General features: G+C 44.3%; 1 protein-coding gene across 1 annotated transcript; it reads left to right on the top strand.

The window, feature by feature from the left end:
• Positions 1–640: 640 nt before the first annotated feature.
• Positions 641–14,809, top strand: LOC139655623 (dynein axonemal heavy chain 10-like; the record flags this gene model as incomplete). Its single annotated transcript, XM_071533070.1, has 32 exons — positions 641–866; positions 1,105–1,190; positions 1,399–1,507; positions 1,619–1,734; positions 2,073–2,286; positions 2,457–2,614; positions 2,830–3,060; positions 3,996–4,186; positions 4,370–4,568; positions 4,709–4,903; positions 4,989–5,159; positions 5,459–5,635; positions 5,738–5,893; positions 6,030–6,196; positions 6,303–6,454; positions 6,586–6,750; positions 6,922–7,129; positions 7,265–7,421; positions 7,534–8,013; positions 8,169–8,327; positions 8,431–8,547; positions 11,373–11,475; positions 11,590–11,768; positions 11,883–12,094; positions 12,292–12,448; positions 12,743–12,976; positions 13,061–13,183; positions 13,273–13,506; positions 13,654–13,877; positions 13,960–14,229; positions 14,341–14,524; positions 14,675–14,809. Coding segments are annotated over exons 1-32 (5,889 nt in total), but the record flags the coding sequence as incomplete, so codon positions are not given.
• Between the last annotated feature and the right edge of the window lie 97 nt (positions 14,810–14,906).

Genomic DNA, 14,906 nt, shown 5'->3' with positions numbered 1-14,906 from the left:
TGGGTTGAGCCAAGCTGTGTGTGATGAAGCAACACTCTGTTAAGGCTGTCTGGAAGCCACCTACTTGTACTTGGCTGTCTAGAGGCTACTGCCACATTTGACATTTAGCAGTAGTAATGAAGAATATCACTTTATGTCTACATTCATAATCACTACAATGAGGGATACAACACAGAATGGGTAACACTTTAATTGAAGGGTTGTGCATAAGGCCGATGTCCATGTTTTTAACAGTCAGTCAATCTTAGCTTGATGTATGACTTCGATATAATGTTCCCAATACATCTCACTCTAACATAAAACAAATACCAAGATCTGCAACTGACCAAGTGGGACTCATCATTAGCTGAGGAGATGAGCAAGGCACAGTGTGCACAAGTGAAGAGTCGGGTTTTCCCACTGACGGTAGCCTTGGAGGAGGAGGCTGCCTTCCAGTCGTCACTCAGGGAACAGATTCCCTTGTGCGCGCGCAGTCGGCAGACGGTTGACTGTTGCCATAGCAATGCAACACCGCTACAAGACCACTGCTTGGATAGAAGTTAAAACTAAGTCACCCAACTTAATGTTGATGTAAACATTACCAGGTTAATCAGAAAGCAATGCTTTTCCTTTCCCCCGTGTTAACGTCAATTGAAAAAAGATGGTACACGACGATTTACGAGTGGAGTGGATCCGACAACGGGTATACTCCTCTTTCTATTTGCCGGATCCCGGCTGTTTCGAGGAGCTGCTCAGCCGAGGAGATGGAGAACATGAGGAGGAAATATCCCGGTTTTTGAACGACGTCTCCGAGGAAGAGTTGGCATCAGCCCTGCTATTTTTCAAAAGTCTCAGAGAAGAGGAAATTGAAGTTGAAATTCCAGTTGGTAAGTTGGCAAAAACGTATCTTAAACAGTTAAGTTAGCCGTGTAATCCATGTTACCCAGGACAGGTGCATAATGTCATCTGTTTGATAGTCAAATGTAGGGCTGCAACTAATATTATTCGACTCGATATTTTCATTATCGATTAATCTGTCGATAATTTCTTCGATGATTCAATGAATCGGGTAAAAAAAACAAAAACAAATTTTATTTCCATCATTTTATTCAAAAAACTCTTCAGGTCCTGGCGACAACTCCCGGACCCAAACTACTGGACCTGAGACAACCTGTGACTCAGAGGAGAAAAATGAACAGGCTCCCATCACTGTGAGATTTAACTATAATTTAACCCCTAGTGTCTTAATGGTTGACATTGTAAATTGTGACAGTGTTTGAAATCTTTTATAGTTTATGATAAAGGTGATCATGCAACTTACATGCTGTTAAATTCAAAGTTTCAGGTAAGTGTGATTACTGATGAGGAAGACAGAGATAATACATCGAAAACAATCAACATGCATTATTGTGTTTCCAGAGGATTGAGGTTCAAGTGGTTTATCACATTGAGCTTCATGTAGCAGTGAACAGTGTCCCAGAGAGATTCATGAAATCCAGTGTCCTCTACTTTCTCAGGAACACTAAAGGTAAGTTGAGAGTTCAGCAGCGTTACAGAAAAGCAGGATCAAATCAACCCATTTATTACTTATCATGCAAGAAAAGATTAACCAAGAGATGACGCTTTGTGTTTTATTTAGAGACCATCGTTGAGCCTGTTGACATGAACGAGGCCAATAACCTGATGCCCAGGGTGATGGAGATTGGCATGCTGAATGGACACTCCCTTCTTATGCTGAAGAATATGCTCAATCATGTTTGTAGAAAATACAACCACCATGACAGTTCACAGTCATACTTAATTAACTAAATATTATAACAGCAACAATAGCAACAACAATAGTAATCTGTATAACACTTTTGAAAACACAGTTGCAAAGCGCTTTATAAATGAGTAAATAAAAACAAAAAAGATCAAATTCAAAGTAAAAGCAAAAAGCAATGCAAGAAAAGCAAGAAACGTGATAGCAAGACATAAAGAGTGGAGGATGGGGGGTGGAGGTGTCAACATCCAACATTCACATCCTATATTTCTGATTGTGTGGTTGCAGAATCCTGGATGTTCATTTATTTTCCCTGTGTCTCTCATGTCAGGTGTACCTCCCCATGCTCTCGGCCAATCAGCTGAAGATAACTGATGGCGGTTATCGAATGGGGGCAGTGTCCTCTGAGGATAAGGGGAGCAGAGGAGAGGGGGGCGGGGACAGGCCAGCGGTGTCTAGAGGGACGCTCATGATTCGTGACGAGCTGCTCAACAGTACTCACAAGTTTTTGGGCCACATCAGCGTGACTCTCCAACAACTTGAGGGTGTGTTTTTATGCTGGTTATCTTACCACACCCAATCACTGATAATGTGAATGATTGTGGTACAAAAAGAAATAGTTTAAGACAACAGGCCCATGCAATATTCATGCTTACTTAACAGTTTATTTTCGTGAAAAAACACTACGATTTAAAGGTGAGCCTCTTCATTGCAGGTGAGATTAAGCTGCACATCCCTGAGCTAGGCCTGGAGCCGGAGGTGGATGTGCTGCTGTCCAATCCAGAGGTGGTAGAGAAGTTGGAGCAGTGTGTGATGAACTGGCAGACTCAGATTACCATCGTTATTGAGGAGCAGCAGAACAAGAAGCCACAGGTTTGTTACTGTGTTTAGTCTTGGGTTTTTACCCACGGAGCCAGGGTGGTATAGCATTTAGAGAACTTGTGCTTCAACCAGAGGACCTGGGCTCAAGCCCTGTGAGAGAATTTCCCTCTGATGATCCTCACAGTCACAGAAGAAGAATGCAGCTGTGTTGCATGGTACCCAATCCAGAAACCATTATGAACTATTCATTCTCCATTTTGTGCCAGGTACCTGGCCCTTTGGCTGAGATAGATTTCTGGCGGGAGCGTGCGGCCATCCTGAGTGCTTTGAGTGAGCAGCTCAAACAGCCTTTGGTAAAGAAGATCCTGGAGGTGATGACCAAAGCAGAGCCAGTCACTGTTCAGAACCTGGAGGTAACTGTGGCTGAGCTTACCAAGTACCATGTGGAGTCTCTGGATAATCTGCACTTCCTCAGCACACTGGAGAGACACTTCAAGGTGAGCCAGCACAGCTTCTTACCCAACATTCTTACGCAACACTTTTTATCATACGTTATTACTGAACATCATTTACATTTACCTACTCTGTTCGCCAAGAATGGCCACATCCATTTCTAATCCTAAAATACAGCCCCCAAGTTTTTCATTTCTTGTCTGTATGTGCACTTCTAGGCAGGGCTTAAACTGATTTGAACTCTTATAGAGATCTAATATGAATGTAAATTAAGATAATCTCATTTTTTTGTGATACATTTTTTTTTTGGAATGTTATTTTTTGTGATCGATTCTTCAACTACATATTTTTTTTTTTTGTAATAGGCTGTCTAATACAAATGGGCGGCAAAAATTATAACATCAACAAAAAAAATTAAGACAGTCACATCTCAGCTCCAAGACAGATCGACAAAGCATATGTATAATATAATAAAATCCCATAGTACAGAGGTCACTATAGCCTTCTTTTCTTGCTTATTTGTGCTTATTCTTGCCCAAATTATAGATTGTTTCTGCTTTAGTGTGACATTTAGGAATGTCAAAGTCAAACTATCTCAACTGTGAGACGATTGGAGCTTGAATCCTATAGTGACAATTTCATCAATTTTTATTTTTTCTTTCTACATAAATTATATTCATTTATATGTACTCCTATGTTATCTCTCATGAATGAATGTGCCATACATACAGTAACACAGGAAATGCTGTGCAGCTCCCAGATCTTGTAAATCTTTTCGTATGAAATGTATATCGATATCAAAATATATGAATATCAAAATAGTGGGGATCTAATGTTACCACAGGCATGTTGTTACAACATAAAACTCAATGAAGCTCAGAGCTGCACATGCTCATATACTCAAAATCCAGCCCAATCACAGTGACCACGGAAATGTTTGGCCCCCAACATCTGTCAAAATTACCAATCCCTGTTGTAGAACCTGGCTACAGCAGCAAACTTTGGTGTGATCCTGCATACTATTCCTTCAATGATGGTCAGCCTGCAAATGGTATGGATTATCTCCAGCCACTACAACAAGGATGAGCGCATGGTCCCTCTAATGGAGCGTATTGCCTGGGAGCTGTGTGAGCGTGTGGCTCGTGTGGTTGATGTCTCCACGCTCTTCAAGTACGTGGCTTTCTACTTTGGCTCACATTTAAAATTTTACATGGGAACATCATATCGTGTAGTTTGAATCTCAACTGTACCTTATAATCCAAATAATATCCAGCAATCAAACCGACTCCTTTATTTAAATGGTGTATTCTGTGGTTTTCATTGTAACTGTACAATGCTCTGTTCCATGAACAGAGATACGAGCGAGGTGGCCAAATCCAAGTTGCAGGATGGTAAGCAGATTCTGGACCTGTGGAAGGCGCAATACTTTGAGGTGCGTGCCAAGATTGAGGAGTCAGGCAGGGATCCCCGCTGGGAATTTGACCGTAAGAGGCTGTTTGAGAAGACTGATTACATGGCTTCCATCTGCCAGGACCTGTACAATGTCCTGCAGGTCAGTGCAGACACACCTCACAACGACTGACCTCTCACATGACTGCACACTTCCCTATGAAAAAAAGCAACTTGATATCACAGTTTTTTGAGAGACTTCAAGAGATGCTGTGATAATGGATTTCCCTTGGCCTTGTGCAGATTCTGGAGGAGTTCCATAACATCTTTGGCCCAGAGCTGAAAGGTGTGACAGGTGAGCAGAAACGCATTGATGATGTGCTGCGCCGGGTGGATAGCCTGGTTGTGCCCTTTGAGGAAGTCAGCTTTGATATTTTCAGCATCTGTAAGATGAGCAGCTGGAAAATGATCATGCAAGACTTCAACACTAAGGTTCTGGTGAGTTTAGGACATCCAGAAAGCAGAATTTTAATATGTTCCTTAGTTATCACACGTTTCTGATTCAGTTCATATGTCTGCTTAGGCTATTGAAGGAGAGGCCATCAACTTCATTGACCAGTCTTTCAAGACACTGCGCTCTGCAGCTGCTGCCTTTGACATGCTGTTGAAATTTAAACACATCCGCTGCAGAGAGGCCATCAACAACCAAATGATGAAAAAGTTTAATGACATCCTGGCTCAGTATTGCAAAGAGGTAATCAGTGAAATCAACAAAAAATGCTGATTGTATTTGAGTCTGCATGCAAATGTGAATGAAGTGCAATTCTAAGCTTCAGTTTTGGTGGGAGAGATAGTGAGTCCATGCGTGTGTTTTGGTAAGAGTCAATGTGAGTTTTATTTTCAGCAAGTGTGGACACCTGATTGACTTGCAGTGTTATGCTGAATTCTAGTCGTGCATACTAACTAGACATTGTAATTGTCTATGACATGTACTGCATATAGCAGTGATACTTTTAGAAAGCTTAAAGCTTTATTCTGTCTCCTTTGGGGAAGGTGGACATCATAAATGGAATCTTTGAAGCAAACAAGGACAACCCTCCGCTGAATAAGAATGAGCCTCCTGTGGCAGGAGCCATCTTCTGGGCGCGTTCTCTATTCCAACGCATCAAACACACTATTCGTCGCTTCCTGGAAGTGCAGGAGCTGATGGAGAGCGAGCAGGGCAAAGCGGTCAGAGCAGTTATTTTACAGTAATGTAAATATTGAACTGTTTACACACCAAGATGTTATTTGAAGCAGTCATTTGACTTTCCTGTCTTGTATTGTGCTCAGGCCAAAGCAAAGTGCATGGAGGTGGGAATGCAGATGAGGGACTACGAGATTAAGAAGTACGCGCGCTGGCAAGAAGAGACAGAGCAGAACCTGCCATTGCTGATGAAAAAATGCTTGCTGATCATGATTCCCAGTGGAAACCAAGGCCAGACAGAGGTGGTCTGTACCTCTCACTCGTTAATTGACCAGAGATACACTGATAACTGTCAGTCAACAACATGTGTGACACACAGTTAACTATTGTGCATTTGCTCAAATTCCCTGAATTTCTTTTGATCTTTCTGATTTTAAGGTGGCCCCAGCAACTGGACACAACTTAGAGATGGGCATCCGATACATTGTGAACTTTGCTCCAGAGATCAAGGAGATCATTTCAGAGACTAAGAACCTTGTGCCACTTGGCTACACTGTGACTGACCTGTTTCGAAATGTGGCTCAACAGGAGGGCAAATTCATCAGGTGATGATACTCCCAAATTACTTAATACAGAATATACGCTCAACCACAAAGTCACAAATTAGTGTCATTCGTGTCATTAATGTCACCGATTTCAAAATGATTTTAGGCATGTAAATGGTCTGAACAACCTTGTGAGCCGCTACCACTCCCTAATGGACAGCCTCAGTGATGCCAAGTTCTTTATGCTGGCTGAACAGATCCAAGAGTTCAGGAGAATGATGCGCTTTGGATACCAAAGAATCAACTGGACTTCCTTGGGTATGGTACATACACAGGCTGAAACTTAGCTATAATGTGATTTATGTGCATTCTCTGTCTGATGAGATGACCAAGAATTTTGTCTGTCAAAGTGAAAACAGTTCTCTGAGATGATATGTGTTTGTTTCTAGGTATCTCTGAGTTCATCAACCAAGGCACCCAGACTATCTCTAAGTTTGAGTCACTTGTCAGTCAGATTCAGAAGAATGAGAGGGACATTGATGCCAAGTTGCAGTCCCTAGTGATGGCCAACCTCTTCAAATTTCCAGCCCCAGATAAATTAAATGACTTACCAGGTAGAATGTGAGAGAATGTGAACTAATAGAAAGATATTATATATATATATATATAATAATCGGATGCCCGTCTCTCTCTCCATATATATACTGTATAATAATTAGATATATACGTTGTGTATTATTGGATTTTCGACATTTTAATCCACTTCTTGGCTCTTTTTTTTCAAGGTGTGAAGGAGTTCTGTGCATTTATTGAGCGAGAGCGGACTAAGGATATGATTTTGCTGAGTAGGAAATACTTTGACATTGGGCCCATTCTCACGATGACGGAGCGTTTGATCATGCAAACCAGCAGTGGCAAAGCCAGTCGTATGACACGATATTACACCTACTGGGAAAGCAAGGTGTTTGACTCCCTCATAAAGATGGTGCTGAGGTGATTAGGAAAAATCTTTGCAAATGTTAATAAGTTGTCAATTTTATGAGCAATAATAGTCACTGTTGCATTGAATTACGATACAATATCTGTCCCAGCCACTGTAACGGCTTTCTTGTATACTTTCTCATTTAGGAACATTCAAGCCTTTAACATGGCTCTGATGGGGAGCACCCCTCTTTTTCAAATTGAAGCCATCCTGTCTGCCCCTGAGATTGTGCTGCAGCCCAAAAGCAATGAGATCTACAAGCTGATCATGCAGTGTGTCAGAGACTGTGTAGACAGCACCAAGGTGGGACCTCCACCCCCCTTCTTCTCTCACTATATTTCTGTTCCTTATTGTTTGTAATGTGTAAATGACAGTGCGACTTGATTCTGCACCTCTCCTGTCCTTACTCCTTCAGCAATTTGTGCGGTGGATGCATGGCACCTGCATCGAGTGCCCTCCACAACGTGTGGCTGGAGAAGATGAGTTGGTAATATTGAGCTTCTACAGTGACGTGTGCCAGCATCCTCAGATAAATGAGAGCGCCATGACAGTGTCCCAGAATGTCCAGCGGCTGCTGAGCTCTGTGAGCAGCTACCTCAACCGCTGGAAACACTATCGGCCCCTTTGGAAACTGGACAAAGCCATCGTCAATGAAAGGTTTGCAGCAAAAAAGCGGTCCTGTGTCATGTATGATGAGAAGCTGCAGTTCTATGCTCGCGTCAACCAGGAGGTGATGCTGGAGTCTCTGGTCAAGAATGAGCATATCATCCACCTGAACCTGGAGCCTCTGGCTCACACAGTGCAGGAGAATGCCCAGGCCTGGATCAGTTCCCTGGGCAGACTGCTCAACAAGTCTGCCAGAGAGGATCTCTTCAGCCTGAGAGATGAACTAATGGTACTGAATATGCTAAGTATTGATCACTAAGCATATATTTGTGGTCGTACTTTGTGTTTGCATCTTAAGTTTTTTTTACAGTAGAGATTGTGTGATTTTCATATGGGATTATGCTGCCCTTATGCTTATTTTTATGACTTTACTTTTATGAACAGCAACTCTCTGAGAACCTGAAGCAGAGCCCTGACAATTTGGAAGACTTGAAGTTTGTCCTTGGCACTATCTCAGACATCAGGGACATGTCTCTGACTGTGGAGTTGAGGTTCACTGATATCCGGGAGAGATACAGAACCATGGCCATGTACAAAGTGGAGGTAGTGCCATATAGGTAGCAGTTTGTGTAAGGCTGAATTATTCTCTCTAAAGTTCATGTTGTGTCCCTTGTTGAAGTGTTTGTGCTATGTTCTGTATGTGTAGGTTGGAGAGGAGGAGCTGGAATTGGTGGCCGGTATTGGCCAGCTGTGGAGTGACCTCTTTGCAGAATCCAGACAAGTGGATCGGAGTCTGGGACATGTCAAGAAATCGTTCACTGAGGTGAGACATCGAAACCATCGTAATCGTATCCCAGAACAACAGGAAATGAAATGTCTAGTTTTCTAGTCATGGACAAGACACAGAAAATGAGAAACATGAAAGTTGTGATTGTAAAATGCTGGACCAAATTCAGAAAATGTGAGTTCCTTCAAAGCTATCAATATTAAATAATCAGAAATTTTATAATTTTTCTAAAATTATCATCCTAGGAGAGAATCCACCTAACCTCCCCCAAAGTTCTAATCAGCTCCCCAATGTGATCCCGGGCCAAAGAATTGATTTAAGTATCTTCAACATCATATCTAAATTATGCGCTGCCACTTCAACCATACCTTTAGGCTACCAGGGTAACCCCAGTTCTCTTTCAAACCTCATTCGGTATCTCACTATGGGAAGCGCCTTCTGGCGTGACCAATCATGGAAGCTCCAATAACACCACGTCTGTCGTGAGACAGACCAATCATCTTGAGATGCACAGGCCAGCCTGTCCCCCTCAGCGCTGCACCCGTTATTCTCAAGCGTATTTCTTCCACGTACCCTATGCAAGCAGGGCAGTGTTGTGAGATACCTCACTCGGTTATCAGAGAAGCAGGGTTACCCTGGTAACTTAAAGTTCTCTTTCAAACCTCATTCAGTATCTCACTATGGGAGATGTGGCCCACTCCCGAATTGCATGCTCCGAAGCCCATAAGACCTTGACCCGAGACGGGTCGCACAAGCCCTCCCCATGGGCTAGCACACAACATGAACCCACACTCAGGACTGAGTGAGCCAGTGAAGGCGCCATCACGTCCAGGCGGTAAAACCTGGACGTGATGGCGCCAGTGCCCATGAGGTGGCCATACTCCTGGTGGAGTGAGCCCGTAGGCTCTCTGGGGGCTGCAGTCCACGACTCTCATAAGCCAGAATTATAGCCTCTACCACCCAGTGTGACAGGCGCTGGCGAGTCAGAGCCCTTCCTCTGTGAGAGGGGGCCCAGGATACAAAGAGCTGGTTACTCTTTCTAAGTCCCTTAGTCCTGTCCACATAGATGCGTAAAGCTCTGACAGGACAGAATGAATTAAGCTGCTGCTCACTCTCCTCCGCAAAAGGTGGTGGGTGAAAAGCAAGCAGCACCAGCGTGGGGCAGCTGTAGGCAGAATCACTAACCTTAGGCATGAAAGCCGGGTTAGGGCGCAGCATTACCTTCCCATAGTCCGGGGAGAACTGCAAGCAGGATGCGTGCACAGATAGTGCATGTAATTCACTTATCCGTTTGGCTGACGTCAGAGCCAGCCACAGGATAGTTTTTAGAGAAAGCAACTTTAAATCAGCACAATCCAAGGGCTTGAAAGGCAACCCTGAGAGCGCCTTCAAAACAGTTGGCAAGTCCTACGACGGAACTAAAGGTTTGCGCGCGGGCAAACCCTTCATAAACCTCTTTATGAAGGGAGAATGCTGTCCGACGCATTCCCAAAACCCACATGGCAGGCTGAAATAGCGGCCAAATAGACCTTAATGGTGGAAAAGTCTTTACCATTGTCCAGTAAATCCTGCAGAAAGCATAATACATCCGGGACATAACTGAATGAAATGATGGCTCTAGCCTCACACCATCTCTCAAATACGCGCCAATTATTGTCATATAATGGTCGCGTAGATGGCACCCTCGCACTTTGAATACCCTCAACGGGAGACCCGACTCAGATTTACCCTCTCATGTACCAAGCCCAGAGAGCCTTCATCATCCTCCTCATTCTCGTTGCCGAGGAGATCCAGGTTAACATCTTCCTCGTCCTCTCCGCCGCCCTGCTCGTCCTCCAAGCTGAGGAGTTGGTCGAACAGCGGGGGAAACTCCGTATCGGGGTCATCCACCATATCAGCCCAGCTAGTGCTAGCCGCAGCCGGCTTGTCTCTGGGCTTCGTCGTGGTGTCGGAGAGGCAAGGGTCAGCTTTTGAGGCCGCCAACACTCTCAGGTGATGCTGCAGGATCCTCGTCGGCATGGCGCAGCAGGGCATGCTGGGCATGCTGAACCCCCATACATGCGATGCAGAGGGGATGGGGGTCCCTCCCCGATATGGTGAAACCGTAGGCGGCTGGGCAAGGGCGGGACTCGACGTCCTTACTCTTGCCGCCACTCGGGGTCCCCTTAGAGGATGCGGTAGCCACGGCCCGTGCATCTCAAGATGATTGGTCTGTCTCACGACAGACGTGGTGTTATTGGAGCTTCCATGATTGGTCACGCCAGAAGGCGCTTCCCATAGTGAGATACCGAATGAGGTTTGAAAGAGAACTGGGGTTACCCTGGTAGCCTAAAGGTATGGTTGAAGTGGCAGCAGTTTTCTGTAAGGGATCCATGACTTGAAAAGCAGAATTCTGACAGACTTTTAAAATTGAATATATATATATATATAAGAACTTAGAAGCAATGCTTTATTGTGCAATGAATATCTGAGATGAACACGTGTACCTTTAGAAAAAATTACATATGTCCTTAGAAATCGATACTACAGCTTTTGTAATATATGGCAGCCTTTCATTGACTATATAAAGACATTGTCATTGTCACTAGTGAATGCTGTAAATTGTGAACAGGATCCTTTCGTTCCATTGCACATTATTGCTGCAATATCTCCATTATCATTATTGTCAGAATTACAAAATGAAATTGATTGGTTGAAATGTCTCACCCTTTTTGTTTCTACTTTTATTGTATGCTCCTCATCTGTTCAATTTTTGTAAAATATCAAAATGGAAAATAAGTGGGAATCCCGTTAACACATAATCATATTTTTATAACCTCCATCATCCACGCCTGATGTTCCCCTCTCCACAACTCTCACAGATCACTGAGGAGCAGATTGAAGAGTTTAAACAGCAGTTGTCTATTTTTGCTGAGAGCTTCAACATGCATGGACCTGGAGCTGTGGGAGACAATCTGGAGAAAGGTACTGTTGGACGCAATCCCTGTCTTTAGCTGTAGTATCCACAACAATATAATACATCTTGAGATTTAGTCTTACTTTACTGATGGATGAATCTCTCTCTTCTGCTCTTTGCAGGACTGACCGTTATGGAAACATATGAGATAGAGCTTACCAAGATAGAGGTGGGACGGCAGGAGCTGGCCAATGCTGAGAAGTTGTTTGACCTACCAATCACCATGTACCCAGAGCTGCTGAACGTACAGAAGGATATGAATGGCTTGAGACAGATCTATGAGGTCTACAAAGCTCAGAAGGTCAGTTGCTGTCAACTGAAGGATTGTAATGACTATATATGTGAGTGTGTCTTTGTCCGTGCATGCATGCATGCATGTTCAAGTATTTCATGTTTGTGTCCTTCTATCTTCCAGGCCTCTAAGACCGAGTGGTCCCAGACCCTGTGGGTGAACTTAAACATCCAGCTGCTGCAGGAAGGTGTGGAGGGTTTTATCAAGAGCTTGAGGAAGTTGCCCAAAGATGTGCGGGCGCTGCCTGTGGCCTTCTTCCTAGAGGGACGCATGAAGGAGTTCAAAGAGTCTCTGCCTCTTCTGCTGGACCTGAAGAATGAGGCCCTCAGAGAAAGGTCGGTCTGTGGATCAACACCAGAACCTGTCTGGAATAAATTTGACACCCAAAACAAAATGCCTACTACTGATACAGTATGAAATATTGATAATGGAGCCTGAAATTTAAACCAATGAATAGTGTCACAAGATCAAATGAAAAGAAGAACACAAGCAAGAAAAAAACTAATGTAACTTTTAATATTGCGTCCCACAGACACTGGAGGGAACTGATGGAAAGGACTGGCACTAGCTTTGAGATGAACCCTGACAGCTTCACTCTGGAGAACATGTTTGCCATGGAGCTGCACAAGTATGGAAACGTCATAGGTGACATCGTTACCTCCGCTGTAAAAGAGCTGAGTATTGAGAAGGCAAGTTTCCGTCTTTATGAATTAACTTAAGCCGGGGGGTTTGATCTTTCTTTCCCTAGTCATGTGTTTCAATTGTATCCATTGATCAGTGACGTCATAAACACTTATCACAAAATGTTGTTAATATAAGTAAGTAAATACATTATTTGTGTGTGCCTGTGTATATGCGTGCGTGCATGTGTGTGTGTATGTGGGTGTGTGTGTGTGTGTGTGTATGTGTGTATTTGTGTGTGTGCATGCATGTGTGTATGTGTGGGTGTTTGTGTGTGTACGTATGTGTGTATGTGTGAGCAGGGAGTGAAGGAGGTGGTGGAGACCTGGGAAAACATGAGGTTTAGCGTGCAACGCTACTTTAAAGGCACCCAGGAGCGTGGCTCTATCCTGGGCACAGTGGACGAGATCCTGCAGAACCTGGACGACGACGCCATGAACCTGCAGAGTATGGCAGGCAGCCGTTTTGTGGGACCATTCTTGGCCACCGTTCAGCAGTGGGAGAAAAACCTGTCCCTCATCAGTGAGATCATAGAGGTCAGTCAGAGAGGCTACACTGTATCTCCAGTCACACTAATAGATCTGTCAAATCTCTACTAAGAAAAAAATATTTCTGTACAGGTATGGATGCTGGTACAACGGAAATGGATGTACCTGGAGAGCATATTCATTGGTGGAGACATCAGCTCTCAGCTACCTGAGGAGGCCAAGAAATTTGATAATATTGACAAAATGTTCAAAAAAGTGAGTGGCTGCTATTAACCCGACGAAAGCAAAGTACTGCATGCTTGGACATCTTTAAAGTAATATCATGTCCTCCATTTTTTGTATAGATAATGAGTGACACAGTGAAGGACCCAAGCATTAAGCGGTGCTGTCTGGTTCCCAACCGGCTGGCAGACCTGCAGGGCCTGAGTGATGGTCTAGAGAGGTGCCAGAAGAGTCTCAATGACTACCTGGATTCCAAGCGGAACGCTTTCCCTCGCTTCTTCTTCATCTCCGATGACGAACTGCTCAGCATCCTAGGGAGCAGTGACCCTGCCTGTGTCCAGGAGCACATGATCAAGGTACCAGGCCACTGCAGTGTGAGGGGGGCTGATAGGAGAGACATAAGACATAATTCTTCAAAGTAGGAAGATCATCACTACTTGCCATTTAGATGTGTGTGTGAAACAGCATTTTCCCTGATCTTTCTCTCGTCCCTGCCCCGCAAGATGTATGACAACATAGCATCTCTGAGGTTTGACGTGGGAAGCAATGGGGAGACAGTCGCCGGAGCCCTGGTGTCTGCAGAAGGTGAGGTAATGGAGTTGAAGAAGCCCATCCCAGCAGAAGGCAGAGTGGAGGATTGGATGACCGAAGTATTGCTGGAGATGAGGAGGACCAACCGACTCATCACCAAGGAAGCCATCTTCCACTACTGCGAAGACAGGAGCAGGTGTGTGTAGATGTGTGTGTGTGTACTTTTGTGTGTGTCTGTGTGTGCGAATGCTGTTATAATACTCCCATGTCTCCCTCAGGGTGGACTGGATGTTGCTGTACCAGGGTATGGTGGTGTTGGCTGGGAACCAGGTGTGGTGGACCTGGGAGGTAGAAGACATCTTTAACAAAGTGAAGAAAGGAGAGAAGCACGCACTAAAAAACTATGCCAGGAAAATGCACCAGCAGATCGATGAGCTGGTGACACGCATCACCCAGCCCATGAAGAAAAACGACAGACGAAAGATCAACACGGTCCTTATCATCGATGTCCATGCCAGAGACATTGTTGACAACTTTGTCATGAACAGGTAAACACTATTAGCTTGAATTTTGTTTAGTTTAGTTGCACTATGATAAAAAAAATCCCACACAACAAACAGAAAAGTCTATAAGGTGAACTGTCTAAACTCTCTCTACAGTATTATGGACGCCCGTGAGTTTGAGTGGGAGAGCCAGCTGAGGTTCTACTGGGTGCGGGAAGCTGACGATCTGTTTGTGCGTCAGTGCAGCGCTACTTTCTCCTATGGCTATGAATACATGGGGTTGAACGGTCGACTGGTTATAACCCCACTGACTGACCGCATCTACCTCACCCTCACACAGGTCTGGCTGACATTGCAGATTTGCTCCAACAAACCTAATTACTAAGACACCTGAGTAGGCAGATGTTAATTCTTTCTATCAGCTTGTGTTGACAACATAATGTGTGTGTATATGCGTGTGTGTGCATGTGGGTGTATATTTGTGACTCAGGCCCTCTCCATGTACCTGGGTGGAGCTCCTGCTGGACCGGCCGGTACAGGAAAGACAGAGTCCACTAAAGACCTGGCCAAGGCCTTGGGCCTACTCTGTGTGGTTACAAACTGTGGAGAGGGCATGGACTACATGGTGAGAAGCATCCTCATGCAGAACCAAAAGCTGGCAAAGCCTTTTTCCTATCCTAAAGCAATGCCTATTTTCCGGAGTAAGGACACTAATTGGTTTA

Source organism: Centroberyx affinis, unplaced genomic scaffold, assembly GCF_046629955.1.
Source record: "Centroberyx affinis isolate AG114_WGS23_722 - 3 ecotype Tasmania unplaced genomic scaffold, CSIRO-AGI_Caff_v1 ptg002319l_1, whole genome shotgun sequence".
Classification (NCBI taxonomy): Eukaryota; Metazoa; Chordata; class Actinopteri; order Beryciformes; family Berycidae; genus Centroberyx; species Centroberyx affinis.
Note: the sequence above shows the minus strand (reverse complement) of the source record. Positions and strands in the feature narration are given on the sequence as shown.